This window comes from Scyliorhinus torazame, chromosome 10, assembly GCF_047496885.1.
Source record: "Scyliorhinus torazame isolate Kashiwa2021f chromosome 10, sScyTor2.1, whole genome shotgun sequence".
NCBI lineage: Eukaryota > Metazoa > Chordata > Chondrichthyes > Carcharhiniformes > Scyliorhinidae > Scyliorhinus > Scyliorhinus torazame.
The window spans coordinates 42,200,297-42,218,673 of NC_092716.1; the positions used below are offsets into that span (position 1 = coordinate 42,200,297).

The following is an 18,377-nucleotide window of genomic DNA, read 5'->3' on the forward strand; positions in this document are numbered from 1 at the left end:
CACACTACGTAGAAGTCACATACTACTATGTGCACACTACGTCAGTGTGCCCCAGACCCGCCTCCATCTTTTGAAGGTGGTATCAAGCATTGCTAGGGGGAATATGTGATTGCTGCAGATGGGGGCCATAGGGGACATTTTAGTTATCCAGGAGTGTTGTCTCAACTGGGTCCACGTTCTCAGCGTGGCTGCTACCACTGGGCTCTTTGTGTATCTTGTTGAGGAGGATGGGAGTGCTGCTGTAACCAGGGCCCGGAGCATAAATTATGATCTAATCGGATTTTGACATGTTGGGATTAATAAAATACAGAGAATGGTGATTTTATCCCAATATTTGAAAAATGGTTAAGATGAAAGTCTAGAAATTAAAAATGCTCACCTGTAGGCCAAACCAGAAGCAGCATAAAGATAAAATGGCCACCAATAAATCCAAAGGAAAAGCTAGAAAACTCCCAAACCCAGAGATTGGTTAAAATATGGAACTCGCGACCACAAGTAGTTGAGGCAAATTGCAGAGATGCAGTTAAGCTGAAGATAGATAAGTTCATGAAGGGGAAAGGATTAGAAGAATATATTGATGGGGTTGGGATGAAGAGAAGTGGGAGGATGATCCTGTAATGGGCACAGTCCTGGTCCAATTAAAAGCAAAATACTGCAGATGCTGGAAATCTGAAATAAAAACAGAAAATGCTGCACAAACTCAGCAGGTCTGGCAGCATCTGTGGAGAGAAAAACAAAGGTAACGTCTTGAGTCCATATGACCCTTCCACAGAACTGAAAGGGGGGTATAAATCTGATGAATTATATACTTGGAAAGGGGTTGCAGCAGAATGGAAAGTCAGTGACAGGTCAAAGCTAAGGAGAGACTGACAAACATGTCGACATGAGACAAAGGGGCTGTTAATGGTGCCTTTAAGGACTGAAGAGTGTTAATAGTGGCAAAGGTAGGAAAGCAGAATGTGTTAATGGGGAAAAAAAAGTTCTCAGTGGGAAACTCCCTGCAAAACACATCACAAATGAACTTAGAAATGTTTCCATTAAATTCCACCAGTAGTATAGGGTTGAATTGAAGTTGGCGGATACGACTCGGTTGTGGCATTCCTCGCCCCATTCCTGGCACCTCCAATTTTCATTGCTGCAGGATAGTAGTGCAAGTACCAAGCCCACACACTGCACTCCTGACCTGGCCAGCTGTATTGTGAAGGTGGTATTTCCTAGCAACCCCCGCCCCGCAATTTCTGTGCACTTGGTGGTGAGGATGAAGGCCAGTATGTTTTTCCCTCTTGTCAGTTCCCTCACCACCTGCCGCAGTCCCAGTGTAGCAGCTATGTCCTTTAGAACCCGGACAGTTGGGTCTGTGGTGGTACAACTGAGCCACTCTTGGCGATGTCACCAACTCTGCTGGGTGTGTCCTGCCGTTGGCACAGGACATCCCCAGGAATGGTGATGGTGATATCTGGGTCATTATCTATAAGGCCAGACACAAGCCCCCAGCTGTTAGTAAGGAGGACTTTGCAGGGTCAACCTTTACCATGGAAAATAACTTCTTTGTGTGCAGGGTTTATCTCATTGGTGGAAAAAGTAAGTGACTTATTGTGTTTTATTGTCTTGGCTTTGCTTACGGTATTGATGAAAATGTTTAAATGGGAAACAGATAGAATGAAGACAGAAGGCAAAGAAGCAATTTTAGAAACTTCAACCAATGACTTAATCAGATGAAATATTGGATTACTTGAGGGAATGGGCATTGATTTGTAATATGATACCGGATATATGTGACAACTCTTTAAAAAAAAATCAAATCAGGCAAGTTATTTTTTTTTCTCCCAATTTTGATGCTAGCAGCAGTAAAAATCTACAGAATGCGTTCAACAAACAACTAAAAACACTTCCTTCTACTGCCTTACTCATGGTATGCACAGTCACAGTTCAACCAAGTTGCATTCCCATAGCTGTTGCATAAGCTTTGATATTTGATTGCATTGCAGTTTTATGGGTATTAAATGTATTTATAATTGCTTATTAAAAGTGCAGCCATGCAGCTGGCCGACTTTGAACCAGTAATTTTTCAGGAGCCGCTAGATTTAATCTACCCACATATGTTTCCCCATTGACAACGAAGTAGGGAAGTTGGAATTGATATAAATAAGGTAACAAACAAGAGAGAGAATTTTTGATTCATGACCAAGACATTTGTGGCCAATTACAAATTATGATAGATTAATAGAAAAAAATTAAATGCTAGAAAGCTGAGGAGATTGTTTTAAAAAATCATGTTGTGATCTAGGTGAGTGTATCTTACAATACTGGTTTCTGGGAAAAATTCACAACTTTCACATAAATAGCACATTAAGGAAGACAGTCCACAGAATCTCTACCGTGCAGAAGGAGGCCATTGAGTCTGCACCGACCCTCTGAAAGAGCACCCTACCTAGGCCCACTCCCCCACCCTATCCCCTTAACCCCATCTAACCTACACATTTTTGGACTGTGGAAGGAAACCGGAGGAAGCCCACGCAGACACTGGGAGAACCTACAAACTCCACGGTCACCCAAGGTTGGAATCGAACCCGGATCCCTGGTGCTTTGAGACAGAAGGATTAACCACTGTGCCACCCTGCCACCCTTAATGATATCATCAGTCGCATTAAAGTTTGAAGGAAGATTCTGAATGAACCTTCTGAATTTCAGTGTTTCTCTAGACAAAGGGCGGGATTCTCCATAGCACGATGCCGAAATCAGGATCGGCGATCGGGTGGAGAATGGATTTCGGTGCCGGAATCAGGGCAGGCGCCGGTTTGCGATGCTCCACCCCCTCCAAACTGGCGTCATCGGGCTACGCGCAGTTGCAAGGCCATTGGTGTGCCCACCGCCAATGGGCCGAGTTCCCGACGCACGGGCCACGTGTGGTCTCAGTGCCACCACACTTCTCCGGTATCCGTGCCGCAGGTAGGGGGGGCTTCTGCTAGGGCTGGAGGAAGCGGTGGGCTGTGGACAGGGGCTGGGCTGTGGGGTTGAGGTGGGCGGGTTAGGGTTCGAGCACGGCTGGCGCAATCATTTCCAGCGCAACCAGAGCAGTCCTGCGCATGTGCGGCCCGGGACCTGGCAATTTTCTGGCCGTTTTCCACACGATCCAGGGGTGGTTCACACGCCGCCGGTGCTAGCCCCTCATCGGCCGGAATCAGTGAGGGGTTCGCACCAATTTTCTTGTCGTGAACCACCCACGGATTCTTCATTGGCGCCGGTACTTAGCCACTGGAACGGAGAATTCCACCCAAAGTCTTTTGGCAACATTAATCCTGCTGGAATGGTATGAACAAATCGAAGATAAAAAATGTGTCTCTATAAAAACATGATAAACGGATGAACTGTGTGTGTGTCCATCTTGAACTTTTAGTATCCTAAGAAATCAATGATAAAGTATATAATGTAGGAAAGGTGAAAATATAACATTTACAACAAGATGGTTATATTTTTTCTGACCAGTTGGATTTTCGATGTTTAAAATAGGTTAGGCTTTTCAGAGCCAGTGTCATCAGTGCAAAGTTCAAGTACACAGGTGGCTATCACTTTCAGTATACATTGGTGCCTACAACTCCCAGAAATGTGCTTTTTATAATTGAGAACAAGATTGGGTTCCTAAAGAAATTGTCACCCTCTACACATGGGGCATTCTACCAATTGGGTATTCTGGCTTAAGACTATTGTTTGAAAGCTTTTTGAAAACAATTGAAAGTTTGTATCATTCTTATTCCACAATTTGTATATTATCCTTGTATCTATGAAGGAAGAGAAAGGAGTGAATAAGAAAAATATTGGACAAGAGCTATAAACTGGTTTAAAACTGTAAATTCGAACAGCAATTATATTTTCTGGCATGAAAGTTACATAGCACCATTTTAATCCCAAAATAATTTGTTGCGTATTATATGGTGAACGTCTCCTGACTTCTTCAAAAAATATTATCTATTTTGTTGCAGGCATCCATTGAGAAACCCTCTAGTATATATTCGTATTATTGTTAGACCAGCTTCTCAATGGCACTAAAGTTAATGATGATGTAGCTAACTATTTTTGTGGATTTTGTCTTGCAATACAGGACAGACATTGCTGAGCTTGCTGTTGGCTTGTCAGAATTTACATTTGGATTCTTTTGCCCAATTCCCATTTGAACCTATATGTTGCATGTTAGCAGGATGAAGATGAGGAAGCTATGGAAGTGGAGGATGCAACAGAGGATGAAGAAGATACAGTTGAACAAGAAAGACAGAGACAAGCCCGTCTCGCTGTACTGGCTCGAGTACGAGTGACAGCACAGAGACTTCTTAAAGCTACAGGGAAAGTTGTAGCCATTCTGTTTTTGGCTTTAGCTGGTAGGTTTTTAAGAATTACTGTATTTGTCGTGACAATAGTATTCGCACCACACAAGGTGAGCCAGTGACCATTGCCAACAAGAGCAAGATTGAGCACCTCCCCTTGACATTTCACAGGATTGCCATCATTGAATTCTCCCACCATCTGTATCTGAGGGGTGTCACCATTATCCATAAACATAACTGGACCAGCCATATAAATGCTGTGGCTACCAGATCAGGTCAGAAGCTGAATATTCTGCAGTGAATAACTCACCCTCCAACTCCATAAAGCATTTTCACAGCTGCAAGGTACAGAGTACATGGTGTTGTGATTTTCATGCATGCCATTTTAACGTAAAGGTGCTTGGCAGAGCAAGGCTTAATGTGGGACTGGCAAATAGCACCTTCCATGGCATGATGTATAGAGTCACATGGTAAGAGACTCTGGGAGAGAACAGCCTACAGCAACATTCTAAGTAAGAAGCTTACCTACTTGGAGACAGCACCATGCAAGACAATATCTGGGATCTGTGAATAATTAAAGACTAACAATAAATGGCTCATGTTTAAATATACAAGTTTCAAGATCCCATCATTGAGACATTTAATACAACATATAGAGGCAGCAAACAGCACCATATTACAACACATGGCACAAGTTAAGAATGTGATGTAATGCACAGCACTTGTCTGGATCAGTGCAGCTCCAACAACACACAAGAAGCTTACACCATCCAGGACAAAGCAGCCCATTTGGCTGCCCATCTACCACTTTAAACATTAATTTCCTCCACTACCGAAGCCCAATAGCAGCAGTGTGTGCCATTTACAAGATGCACTGCAGCAATACATCAGGGCTCCTTCAACAGCATGCATAAATACGGTCCAAACACACGGTTGCTACTATCTAGAAGAATGAGGGCTTGAGAATACCACGTCGCAAGTTTCCCTCCAGGTCACGTTCGATATCTTGACTTGGAACTATATTCACTGTCGCTGGGTCAAAATCCTAAAATGACCCTACCTTAAAAGCACTGTGGCGTACTTACAGCACACTGGCAGCAGCAGTTCAGGAAGGTTGCACATAACCACCTTCCTGAGGGTAGTTAGGGATCAGCAGTAAATATTGGCAACAACCACATCTCATGAACAAATGTCCATTTTGAAAGCGTGCAGTGAGATATATTTGCAGAGAATTAGTTACAGCATTTCAGTCTACTTTCTAATTTGCATGACGAGTTTTAGAAATTTTGGTCCATTGGTTCAAATGTTGAACGCGTCACTACAGAAGCAAATTAATACTTGTGCATCTGTCCTGAAAACTCCACTGATCTTCAAGTGTAGGTGTTTTCTACTGCTAAGATGTTTAACATGTACATGTTCGCTTCATCAGCTAAAGGAAAGTGGTGTTGTGGTTATTAGCTACTCAATGGGAACAAAGCAATAAAACTTAGGAAGATTTGTACTCGTATGTTGCTGCATATTTATATTGGTTAATGTATTACATGTAATACTGACTCAGTATTGTTTTCCTCTTGCAGGAATTACGGTTCCATCTGCTTTCTCGGGAGTGTATTATCTGCTGTTCATTGGAATTAGCACATGGTGGGCCTGCCACTTCCCAATGAGCCATGTTGGATTTAATACAATCTGTGTTATGGTGGCATTTTACACTGCAGGCCATGTAATCTGCCTATATATCTACCAGACAGCATTTATCCAGGAGATATTTCCCCCCAATGGGCTTTGGTCCAGGTAGGGAATGTATTTATTGAGGAATATATGTATAAGTTCACAACATGCACCATGTGGGCAAAAAATCAGTCCAAATATCTTTTTTTTAAAATAAATTTAGATTGCCCAATTCATTTTTTCCAATTAAGGGGCAATTTAGCGTGGCCAATCCACCTAGCCTGCACATCTTTGGGTTGTGGGGGCAAAACCCACGCTAACACCACACGGACAGTCCAAATATCTTTAAGACCTATTTACATGGGTGGGCCCTTTACAAAAACCGATGACTCATGAACACTCTTCTGTTTTTATGCAATGATCTTGTTTTTAATGCCTTGCACTCAGTAAAGCTCTGGGATGTTCCTATTAGCAGGGTTACTTGTGCTAGGAAAATGCAACAAACATACGGAGGAAGTATTTCGCAACAGGAATTTCTTTTGTCGCTGAAAAGGAATAAGAAATGTATTTAGGCTTTGTCTAACACTGGGAACATTCCACAGTGGGGCTTTAATTTATGTTGAGATTGTGAACAATTCAGTTCAATTAGACACAACTGCTCGAGAAGAGGATGAAGTTGGTGTTAGCATTGGTTTTTCCAGTGTTTGGAAAGCGTGTGGCAGCATCAAAGACTGTGGAGGAGTCAAGTGGACGGTTAATGGCAAGGTGGAGCTGAGTGCCAGCAGCTGTACATGTGGAAGCTGATCTCATGTCTATGACTGATGTCACCAAGGAAGAGGAGGAGTAGCCAAGATTACAGTGTAGGACTAGGAAGGAAAGCCAGTGATAGAAAGAGTGGAGCAAGCAAGGATAGTCCCACTGAGGCTTCGGAGAACGTCAAAGAGGGACGTCCTGTTCACCAAAAATGTCAGTGCACTTTGATTTGGAAAGGCAGTAAGCCGAATGGACAGATTCAGACTGAGAATTCCAGAATGGGTAGGCATGGATCTGGAAGTTTAAAGAACTTTAAGTTTAACTAGAAGTTGATGAATGGGTGGGAGTTTGCTGAGACAAAGGAATTGGGGGTGGGTTTTTTGAGGAGACGAGTGATGATAAAAGTTATGGAAGGGAGGGATATGATGCCCGAAGAGAGGGAGCCGTTTACAATCTCTGCTAACACAAAGATCAAGAAGGGAAGTTAGGTGGTCAGCAGACTAATGAGGCAAAGGGAGTGAGAAGTGACTTGTGAATGAGATGAGATTGGAGAGAACGTAGGGTGAGTTGGGTTTAGGACGAGTTCATTGGAGGCTTAGCTGAATTAAGCTTGGCGAAGCTGCTGTCTGGTTGTTCTTGAAGCCATTAAAGTTTTGATATTGTTTGTGAGCTGTAGCTGTGGAAGTGGACGGGGTGAGGGTTTTATGGCTTTATGGCTCAACCGGTCCCTGTCCCCCATGTGAAAGAACAGTCCTATTCATATTAATTTGCCTTGTTCACATATCCCTCGTTTTAATTGCTCTCATAATTTCTGCTTCGGCCCCAAATCTTAAAAGTGAGCTCCACAGCCACACAGCTCTCAAATGAACCCAGAATAAGAATGTGCCACGGACACGTCCAATCTCTTTGTGTAACATGGAGGTTTGGTCTTCATTGTCATCTAATTGTATTCCAGTGAATAAAATTCAATACCGATAGCTACTGTGGGTGATTTTTTAACTACCTGTCTCAATGGCATCTGTCAATTGAACGTAGTGGTGAAACATCCCCTTAGATGCCCAAAGTCGAAGTGGAGGGAGGCGGGACTGGGGTGGGACAAGGCTATTTTCTCGGAGGGGAAGTTTGTGGAACTGGATGGGCTGCGGGAGAGGTTTGAACCGCCGAGGGCAGTGAGTTTAAGTAAATGCAGGTACGGGACTTTGCACAAAAGGAGTGGCAGATGTTCTCTCTCTCTCTCCTCTCCCCCCCCCCCCCCCCCCCCCCCCCCCCCCCCCCCCCCCACCCCGGAATACACACTGTTGGAGCAACTGCTAATAATAATAATAATTGCTTGTTGTCACAAGTAGGCTTCAATGAAGTTACTGTGAAAAGCCCCTAGTCGCCACATTCCAGCGCCTGTTCAGGGAGGCTGGTACGGGAATTGAACCCGTGCCGCTGGGCTTGTTCTGCATTACAAGCCAGCTGTTACGCCCACTGTGCTAAACCAGTTGCTCCCTGATGATTTAAGGGAGGGTAGGATTGGGGATATATCCGGATGTTTGGGGGAGCAGGGCGGGGTTCAGGTGGTGAGGATCAAGAGTAAATGGGGGGAGGAGCTGGGGAGGGAAATAGTTTGGGACAATTGTGTGAGGCAATGCGGCGGGTAAACTCACCTCCTCTGCAAGGATGAGCTTGATTTAGTTAAAGGTGGTGCACAGGGTAAACATGACTCGAGCGTGGATGAGTGGGTTCTTCCAGAGGGTGAACGATGGGTGTGAGAAATGCAGGCGATGGCCAGCGAATCATGCTCACGTGTTCGGGGCTGTGAGAAGCTGGAGAGCTATTGGGAGGCGGTGTTTGGGATGCTATCCAGGATTGTGGGGGTGGAGGTTAGGCCGGACCCTATGGTGGCGATCTTTGGGTCTCCGAATTACCGGAGCTGCTGGAGGGGAAGGGGGCTGATGAGGTGGCCTTCGCCTCTCTGATTGCTCAGTAGAGGATCCAGTTAAATTGGAGGTCAGGTACACTGCTGGGGGTGGCGGCATGGCTGGGGGATCTTGTACAACTCTCTCCAGTTGGAGAAAATTAAGTTTCAGTTGAGGGGGTCAGATGAGGCCTTTGAGGTGCGGTGGAGTTAGTTCATGATGTTATTTGAGGAGTCGTTCAACTCCTAAACTGGTTAGTTGGACCTCTGAGTGGTGCGAATGTGTAACTCTGCCACAGGAAGTGGTTGAAGCAAGTACTATAGATGTTTTTAAAGGGAAGCTTGACGAACGCATGGGGAGAATGGAATTAGAGTAATACTGATTTGATTGAATGGGGAAGTATAGGTGGGTGCTTAAATGGAGCAGAAATGGATTGGTATATTTCTGTGCTGTATATTCAATGTAATATTAATGCTCAGAACAGGCTTCTGTAAAATCTAGATTTTTGATTTTAATGTTTTTTGGATGCAATGAAAGAAAATGTTTTAACATCTGAACAGAACGTATGACCTTTCACATAAATACTTCATTTTAAAAGGAGTTATTCATTTCATTATATTTGCATTACTGTGAGGAAAATGGCAAGTATTGCTTTCTACACAGGATTTGATTGACTTTCTATTCCCTAATTCCAGTATTGATTGGATTCTTCAGCCTTGAAAGGACTGAGGGGGAAGTTCAGAGACAGATATATGACAGTAAACAGTATAGAAGAGATAAACCTAGCACAGCACATAAAGCTAACCCATGGGAGTTGGATAAGAGGGCACAGGTCCCGCTTAGTAAAGGCAGGTTTCAGAGTTATGTCTATACAATGGCCAACACTCAATTACATTTCGGATGAGGGAGTTGAGACAAGAGCTTTGGAGATTAAGAGAACATTGAATACTGTGATGGAAAATTGGATTCCTCCAAATGGATGAGCTAAGATGGGTTAACTAGCATTATTTATTAGTGACTAGCCTTGTCAACTATATACATACAAATATGCTTAAGGTTAGTTGAAATTGTAAAATTTGTCAAAACAGTTTTTAAAAAAAATGTCCAGCTTTGAGAAAATACAAGATCGAAATTCAAATTGGTGTGCTATCACTATAGAATAAAGCAATGGGGCTGGATTCTCCGTCGGTGGGATCCTTCGCTTCGCCGGCAGCGCACTCATGCCTATGGATTTCCCGATAGTCAGGGGGTGCCTACAATGGGGAAACCCCATTGGCCAGCTGCCGAGACAGAGGATCCCGCTGTCGGCAGGGGCGCACCACACCAGAAAACGTGTGCGGCGGGGTGGAGAATCGCGCCCAATTTTTACGAGCATTTTTATGATCCAAAACAAGGATAACTAATTCTGAGGTATTTCTGTTTAAGATTCCTTAATGTTTCAAGTGGTAAGTACCTCAGAATTGAATCCTCAGTGGAAATTCCAACTTCTGTATCCAGTGAAAAGGGAGCACTAGGGGAGTTAAAATTGAGCTGATGGACTTAGCACCCGTTTTCCCAATCTGCCATGATTTCTGCTGGCTGGTCAAACTGCCTGAGCATAATTAATTTAAGCAAATTTGGGTGTTATGAAGTCGATAGGATTTGATGCGCCGTAAACCTTTACAATAGTGACGCAAATGCAATGTTCAATAAATGGCAAGTTGAATAACGGTGGTACAGCAGACAAAGCCAAAAGAGTAAGTGTTAACGTTTTGTGCAGGGCCAATGGGAGCTCTTCTGGGCACTGCAGTGATAATGTGTGCTGCTGCAACTTTGCGTTTATCTTCCTCCCTGAACATACTTCCTGCTGGTCAGGTCAGCCTGGGCCACTTGATATTGTACAAGCCTAGAGCCTTGCCTTGGCACCCATAGCTCACTAGTGGCATACATAGTGGTAACAAAGCCATACCCTTATAAAGAAGTGGGCAGGATCAGGCTGCTGGTTGGCATAGCTTGTCAGTAGGCTGACTGGGGGTAGTAAAAATCAACTTGCTTATGTGGCAAGTGATAAGAATTCTGCAGTTGTTGGAGGTGCCCCATACAAGGAAAGAAAAAGTGGGCTGCTATCATTTTCTTTGTTTACTGCCCAGGTTTGGAAAGTTTATATGTATGAGTGAGGGGGGGGGGATTATATTGGTCTTGGCTATGGTGAGTCGCAGTAGCTAAATGGCATGCTGGCACAATAGTTCACACTGTTGCTTCACAGTGCCAGACCCCCGGGTTTGATTCCCGGCCTGAGTCACTGCCTGTGCGGAGTCTGCACGTTCTCCCCGTGTCTGCGTGGGTTTCCTCCGGTGCTGTGGTTTCCTCCCACATGTCTCGAAAGACGTGTTTGTTGGGTGAATTGGATATTCTGAGTTCTCCCTCCCAAACAGGTGCCATAGTGTGGTGATCAGGGGATTTTCACAGTAACTTCATTGCAGTGTTAATGTAAGCCTTCTTGTGACCCTGGTTATTATTTTTTTTAAAGCCTGCCGACGCTCCGTGTACCGGCTCACACCTGCGGAACCATTCATTGGGCGCAGGAGGAACCGTACCCATAAGTCAACACTTTCAGGAAATGAAAATCCCATTTGCAACTATTTTAATTGGTATTGTTTATCAATAACAATTACTCTCCCTGAAAGTTTCATTTCTGTTTTCAAATAATAGAATGAAAAAGAGTTCCAGAACACAGCCAATTGCTTCTACTGAATTTTTAATATGCAGGAGCATTTTAATGAAGAAAAAATATAAAATTTAATTAGTTCAATTTATTGAGGATACATTGTGAGATATTCTATCAGTCATAAAATCATAGAATCATAGAAGTTTACAGCATGGAAACAGGCCCTTCGGCCCAACCAGTCCATGCCGCCCAGTTTTTACCATTAAGCTAGTCCCAGTTGCCCGCACTTGGCCCATAACCCTCTATACCCATCTTACCCATGTAACTATCTAAATGCTTTTTAAAAGACACAATTGTACCCGCCTCTACTACTACCTCTGGCAGCACATTCCAGACACTCACTACCCTCTGAGTGAAGAAATTGCCCCTCTGGGCCCTTCTGAATCTCTACCCTCTCACCTTAAACCTATGCCCTCTAGTTTTAGACTCCCCTACCTTTGGGAAAAGATGTTGACTATCTACCTTATCTATGCCCCTCATTATTTTATAGACCTCTATCAGATCACCCCTAAGCCTCCTACGCTCCAGGGAAAAAAGTCCCAGTCTATCCAGCCTCTCCTTATAACTCGAACCATCAAGTCCCGGTAACATCCTAGTAAATCTTTTCTGCACTCTTTTAGTTTAATAATATCCTTTCTATAATAGGGTGACCAGAACTGCACACAGTATTCCAAGTGTGGCCGTACCAATGTCTTGTACAACTTCAACAAGACGTCCCAACTCCTGTATTCAATGTTCTGACCAATGAAACCAAGCATGCCGAATGCCTTCTTCACCACCCTGTCCACCTGCGACTCCACCTTCAAGGAGCTATGAACCTGTACTCCTAGATCTCTTTGTTCTATAACTCTCCCCAACGCCATACCATTAACTGAGTAGGTCCTGGCCTGATTCGATCTGCCAAAATGCATCACCTCACATTTATCTAAATTAAACTCCATCTGCCATTCGTCGGCCCACTGGCTTAATTGATCAAGATCCCGTTGCAATCCTAGATAACCTTCTTCACTATCCACTGTGCCACCAATCTTGGTGTCATCTGCAAACTTACTAACCATGCCTCCTAAATTCTCATCCAAATCATTAATATAAATCACAAATAATAGTGGACCCAGCATCGATTCCTGAGGCACACCACTGGTCACAGGCCTCCAGTTTGAAAAACAACCCTCTACAACCACCCTTTGTCTTCTGTCGTCCAGCCAATTTTGAATCCAATTGGCAACCTCACCCTGGATCCCGTGAGCTTTAACCTTCTGCAACAACCTACCATGCGGTACCTTGTCAAAGGCTTTGCTAAAGTCCATGTAGACAACGTCTACTGCACTGCCCTCATCTACCTTCTTGGTCACCCCCTCAAAAAACTCAATCAAATTTGTGAGACATGATTTTCCACGCACAAAGCCATGCTGACTGCCCCGAATCAGTCCTTGCCTCTCTAAATGCTTGTAGATCCTGTCTCTCAGAATACCTTCTAGCAACTTACCTATTACAGACGTTAGGCTCACCGGTCTGTTGTTCCCAGGCTTTTCCCTGCTGCCCTTCTTAAACAAGGGCACAACATTCGCCACTCTCCAATCTTCAGGCACCTCACCTGTGGCTGCCGATAATTCAAATATCTCTGTTAGGGGACCCGCAATTTCCTCCCTAGCCTCCCACAACATCCTGGGATACATTTCATCAGGTCCCGGGGATTTATCTACCTTGATGCACTTTAAGACTTCCAGCACCTCCTCCTCTGTAATATGCACACTTCTCAAGACATCACTATTTATTTCCCTTAGTTTCCTAACATCCATGCCTTTCTCCACCGTGAATACCGATGAGAAATATTCATTCAGGATCTCACCCAACTCTTGTGGCTCTGCACATAGATGTCCTTGTTGATCCTTAAGAGGCCCTACTCTGTCCCTAGTTACTCTTTTTCCCTTTATGTATCTGTAGAAGCTCTTTGGATTCTCCTTTGCATTATTTGCCAAAGCAATTTCATGTCCCCTTTTTGCCCTCCTGATTTCCCTCTTAACTCTATTTCGACAATCTCTATACTCTTCAAGGGATCCACTTGATCCCAGTTGTTTATGTACGTCATATGCCTCCTTCTTCTTTTTGACCAGAGTCTCAATATCTCGAGTCATCCAGGGTTCCCTACTTCTACCAGCCTTGCCCTTCACTCTAAAGGGAATGTGCCTACCCTGAACCCTGGTTAACACATTTTTAAAAGCCTCCCATTTACCAGCCGTCCCTTTGCCTGCCAACAGTCTCCCCCAATCTACCTCTGAAAGCTCCTGTCTGATACCATCAAAATTGGCCTTGCCCCAATTAAGAATTTTAACTCTTGGGCCAGACCTATCATTCTCCATAGCTATCTTAAAACTAATGGAGTTATGGTCACTTGTTCCAAAGTGATCCCTCACTAACACTTCTGTCACTTGCCCTTCCTTATTTCCCAAGACAAGGTCAAGTTTTGCCCCCTCTCTAGTCGGTCCATCCACATACTGAATGAGAAATTCCTCCTGAATACACTCAACAAATTTCCCTCCATCCAAGCCCTTAATGCTATGGCTGTCCCAGTCAATGTTGGGAAAGTTAAAGTCCCCTACTATTACCACCCTATTATTCTTGCAGCTATCTGTAATCTCCTTACATATTTGCTCCTCAATTTCCCGCTGACTATTTGGGGGCCTGTAGTACAGTCCTATCAAGGTGATCTCTCCCTTCTTATTTTTCAGTTCCACCCATATAGACTCAGTGGGCGAACCCTCGGATATATCCCCTCTAAGTACTGCCGTGATGTTCTCCCTAATCAAAAACGCCACTCCCCCTCCTCTCTTACCTCCTGTTCTATCCTTTCTATAGCATCTGTACCCCGGAACATTGAGCTGAAGTCCTGCCCCGCCCTTAGCCATGTTTCAGTCATAGCTATAATATTCCAGTCCCATGTGCCCATCCATGCCCTGAGTTCATCCGCTTTGCCCGTCAGGCCCCTTGCATTGAAATAAATGCAGTTTAATGTAGACTTTCCTTGCTCTCTGCCCTGCTTTCTCTGGTCATGCTTTACACACTCTCCCTTCCTGCCTTTTGTTTCCGTCCCCACTGACTTCCTACACCGGTTCCCATCCCCCTGCCACATTAGTTTAAACCCTCCCCAACTGCACTAGCAAACACCCCCCCGAGAACAGTCATTTATGACTGTAAGTATAAGTATATGTTATTAACATTGTGTTCAAGGTTAGGCATACTGAGCGCTGAGGAGGGTGATGGACGTTGTGAGCCAACATTTGAAGGTACCAAAGCTGCAGTGTTAAATGGTAAATGGGCACATTAAATTGCAGTTAGTGATGGGCACGCTCCCCTCACCATTGACCAGAAGATATGGTCCAGTATCAATAAAACCATCTGCAAGAGCTTCAAATTTGAAATGAAAACAATAGTTCTGCAAATATACATCAGAGCAGCCTTCATCTATGCTGAGAAAAGAGAGGGTAATATTTTTGGTGTGATATCCTTCGGAACTAAAAGCTGAAAAATAATCAAGCCCCTCTGTATGTCAGCGAAAGTGATCGGGACTGGGAACACAGATAGCCCAGTCATTTATGAACTGTGTTCTAATTGTTTAAAAGAACAGCAGGAATCTGTTGAATGTACAAAAGATTATTGAGCTGCGGCAATGAAACAACATTAAAAGAGGAAAGAGAACATGTAAATCATTCAAATGGTAAAGGAGTGGGGGAAAGGCTGCCGTCGCACCCTGACCAGCCAGCTCTGTATTTTGCTTTTGGGACAATTTTACAGGATGAACAAAAATAGAGAGTGTTGGTAGCACTCGGGTCAGGCAGCATCTGTGAAGAGAGGAAGGTTGGGTTATTGTTTCATGAACTTTGACCTTTCATTTCCGATGGGTCATTGACCTGTATTGTTAACCTGCCAAGTGTTTCCAGCATGTTCTGTTTTGCTTTCAGGGCTCCAAAATTATTTGTAGAGTTTTGTTTTGTGTAACAAGATTAGACAGTGTGATTTGGCAGAAACTGGTTCGAGATTTTCCACTTCTCTTCACTTTACTGCACTTACCATGTGATGTGAATTTGATTGACACATAATTTAAAAAAATAAATTTAAGAGTACCCAATTCATTTTTCCAATTAAGGGGCAATTTAGCGTGGCCAATCCACCTTCCCTGCACATCTTTGGGTTGTGGGGGCGAAGCCCACGCAAACACGGGGAGAATGTGCAAACTCCACATGGACAGTGACCCAGGGCCGGGATCTGGGAACTTGGCGCCGTGAGGCAGCAGTGCTAACCACTGTGCCACCGTGCTGCCCCAGATTGAGACATAATTAACAAACAAATACTCAGGTAGTTAACTAGGCGCTTGACTGTAATTTCCTTAAGTCTAACAGCTCAATAAGTAGTGTTCCATTGCAGTTTATATTCACTTGTCATTGCTGGGAGCGTTGGGAGGGGGAGGGGGAGATTTTCTTTTTTTCAAACTAAATTTAGAGTACCCAATGATGCACGATCAATCACTACTGAAGCGAGATTGTAGTCCAATTGAAGGCTTTATTGAACAAGTAGTTACCCCAGCAGCTCCGGTACAGAATGACTGCTGTGAGTGAAACACAGACTCTTATGCTCCGCCTGCTGGGCGGAACCAGCAGTGGTTATACTACAGTATAAGGTACATCCCACCTAGGTAACGCGATACCCCTAATATAGCCTACCATACCCAATTCATTTTTTTCCAAGTAAGGGGTAATTTAGCATGGTCAATCCACCTACCCTGCACATCTTTGGGTTTTGGGGGCGAAACCCACGCAAACACAGGGAGAACGTGCAAACTCCACACTGACAGTGATCCAGAGCTGGGATCGAACCTGGGACCTCGTTGCCGTGAGGCAGCAATGCTAACCACTGCGCCACCGTGCTGCCCCTTGGTGATTTTCTGCCTAGATAGTGAAGGAGCATGTGGCAGTAAAGTTAACTTCAGATCTGATTTGCGGGACTGAACCAGAGATGATTGAACTAGTTTAGCTTTGTAAACATCTTGAAAAATGCTAAGTTTTAAAACAACTTTTGGAGCACAAGGATAGTTTTGCCAGTAGCAATTTGTACAGCAGTAATGGTGTCTCCAGTTAAACATGAATGCAACATGACAAAGTTCTCATGACTAGCCACTGCTGATAGAAACACAGGTGCTGAATCCATAAAAATGTGATAGTGTTGACAGTCATGGAGACCAACGTGCTAGAATGACTGAAGGAGAAAGTAGGGTGATAAATGTGACTGTGGGGCACCAAAAGGGGCAAAGGAGCTGGATGACTTACCAGGGAGCTGAATACATAAGGTAACAGGTGTTGCCATCCTGGCAAATTTTGTCAAAAAGCCATGCGTTCAAAATTACCAAAGTGGTGCGACAGTGCAACTTTGACTTGTTACCATTTCATCTGCTTTAAATTCTAACGTGTAAAACATTTTAGAAGCTGATTGTGGACACTGGAAATCTGAAATAAAAACAAAAAATGCTGGAAAAACTCAGCAGGTGTGGCAGCATCTGTGGAGAGACAAACAAAGCTAATGTTTCGAGTCCAACATGACTCTTCTTCAGAACTGGAGAGAGGTAGAAACGTGATGGGTTTTATACTGTTGATAAAGGGAGGAGGGGCGGGTGAAGCAAAATTGAAGGTCAGGGATAGGTTAGAGGGTCGGAGAGATGAAACATCAATTTAAACGATACAATGGAATGCAAGGAAAAGGGAGTGGTGATGATAGGTTTAAAGACGAAAGCTTTGGTGCAGAGTAAAAATAAAGGTCAGCACTGTCTGAAAGCAAAAGTATGAGAAGAGACAGCTGGAACCTGGGAACAGTGGGATGGGGGGGGGGATAAATCAAAATGGAGGACAGAGTTCATAGTCTGAAGTTCTTAAACTCAATGTTGAGTCCAGAAGGCTGCAAAGTGCCGAACCAGAAGGTGAGCTCCTGTTCCTCCAGGTTGTGTTGGATTTCACTGGAACATTGTAGTAGGCCAAGGACAGAAATGTGAGCATGAGAGCAAGATGGTGAATTGAAATGGCAAGCGACAGGAAGGCCAGCATCATGCTTGCAGTCAGCATTTGGCTTCCAGTGTTGAGAAGACCTTATTGTGAGCAGGGAATACAGTAGACCAACTTGAAATAATTGCCTCACCTGGAAGGAGTGTTTGGAGTGCAGTGATGAGGCAGGAGGTAAAGGGACAAGTGTTGACTGTGCTCAGACTGCATGGGAAGGTGCCATTGGAAGGTGATGTGGTGTTAGGTGATGGAGAAGTGGAGATGATAGAGGAGTAGCATCATGCTGGAGTTGGCAGAAATGACAGAGGATAACCCTTTGAATATGGAGGCTGGTGGGGTGGAAGGTGCGGACATGGGGAACCCTATTATGACTCCGAGAGGGGGAAGAAGGGATGAGGGCAGAAGTGCGGGAAATGGGCTGGACATGGTTGAGGGCCATGTAAACCTCAATTGGGGAGGTGAAATCTTTGAGGAAAAGGGGAGACATGTCGGAAGCAGCACTTTGGAAGGTAGCAAGAGCAGAAAATATATAAAATATTTTTCCTGAGTTCACTTGTAATTGAGGGGTAAATCAATTGGAAAGTGTTTTCTAGAAAAACAACACATTTTTAATGGATCTGAAATTTCAACAGATGCATACAATTGAACTATTTGTTTGCACACCTACGTGATGGAAATATTATTGCCTTTCCTTGAACAATTCTATCCTTGATATTTTCACTAGTTTTAGTATTGTGCAATAGTACAAATACAGGTTCATTGTTGTGGTGGATTTTCTAACCTTTCTTCATTGAGAGGGAATACTGTCCATATACAGAGCCAACTGGCTGAAACTCATTCATCGAATTACATCGCGTGTAAATGACATTTTTAAGCTGCCATTGGAATGTGAACTATCTGAGAAAGAAGCTCGTACTCCAGCAGAAATGTGACACCTAAAGCATCTTACTACTGACATGTGCAACATTTCAGTAAGTTCAGG

General features: G+C 44.0%; 1 protein-coding gene across 4 annotated transcripts in view; it reads left to right on the forward strand.

The window, feature by feature from the left end:
• The window catches only part of piezo1 (piezo type mechanosensitive ion channel component 1 (Er blood group)), a 423,492-nt gene that overhangs the window by 181,005 nt on the left and 224,110 nt on the right, over positions 1-18,377 (forward strand). For 3 of the 4 annotated variants that reach the window (XM_072518003.1, XM_072518005.1, XM_072518006.1), the window contains exons 6-7: positions 4,193-4,373; positions 5,897-6,110. In XM_072518003.1, coding sequence (XP_072374104.1) covers positions 4,193-4,373; positions 5,897-6,110 — 395 coding nt within the window. The remainder of the gene's footprint in view (positions 1-4,192; positions 4,374-5,896; positions 6,111-18,377) is intronic. The other variant, XM_072518004.1, reaches the window with a different exon arrangement.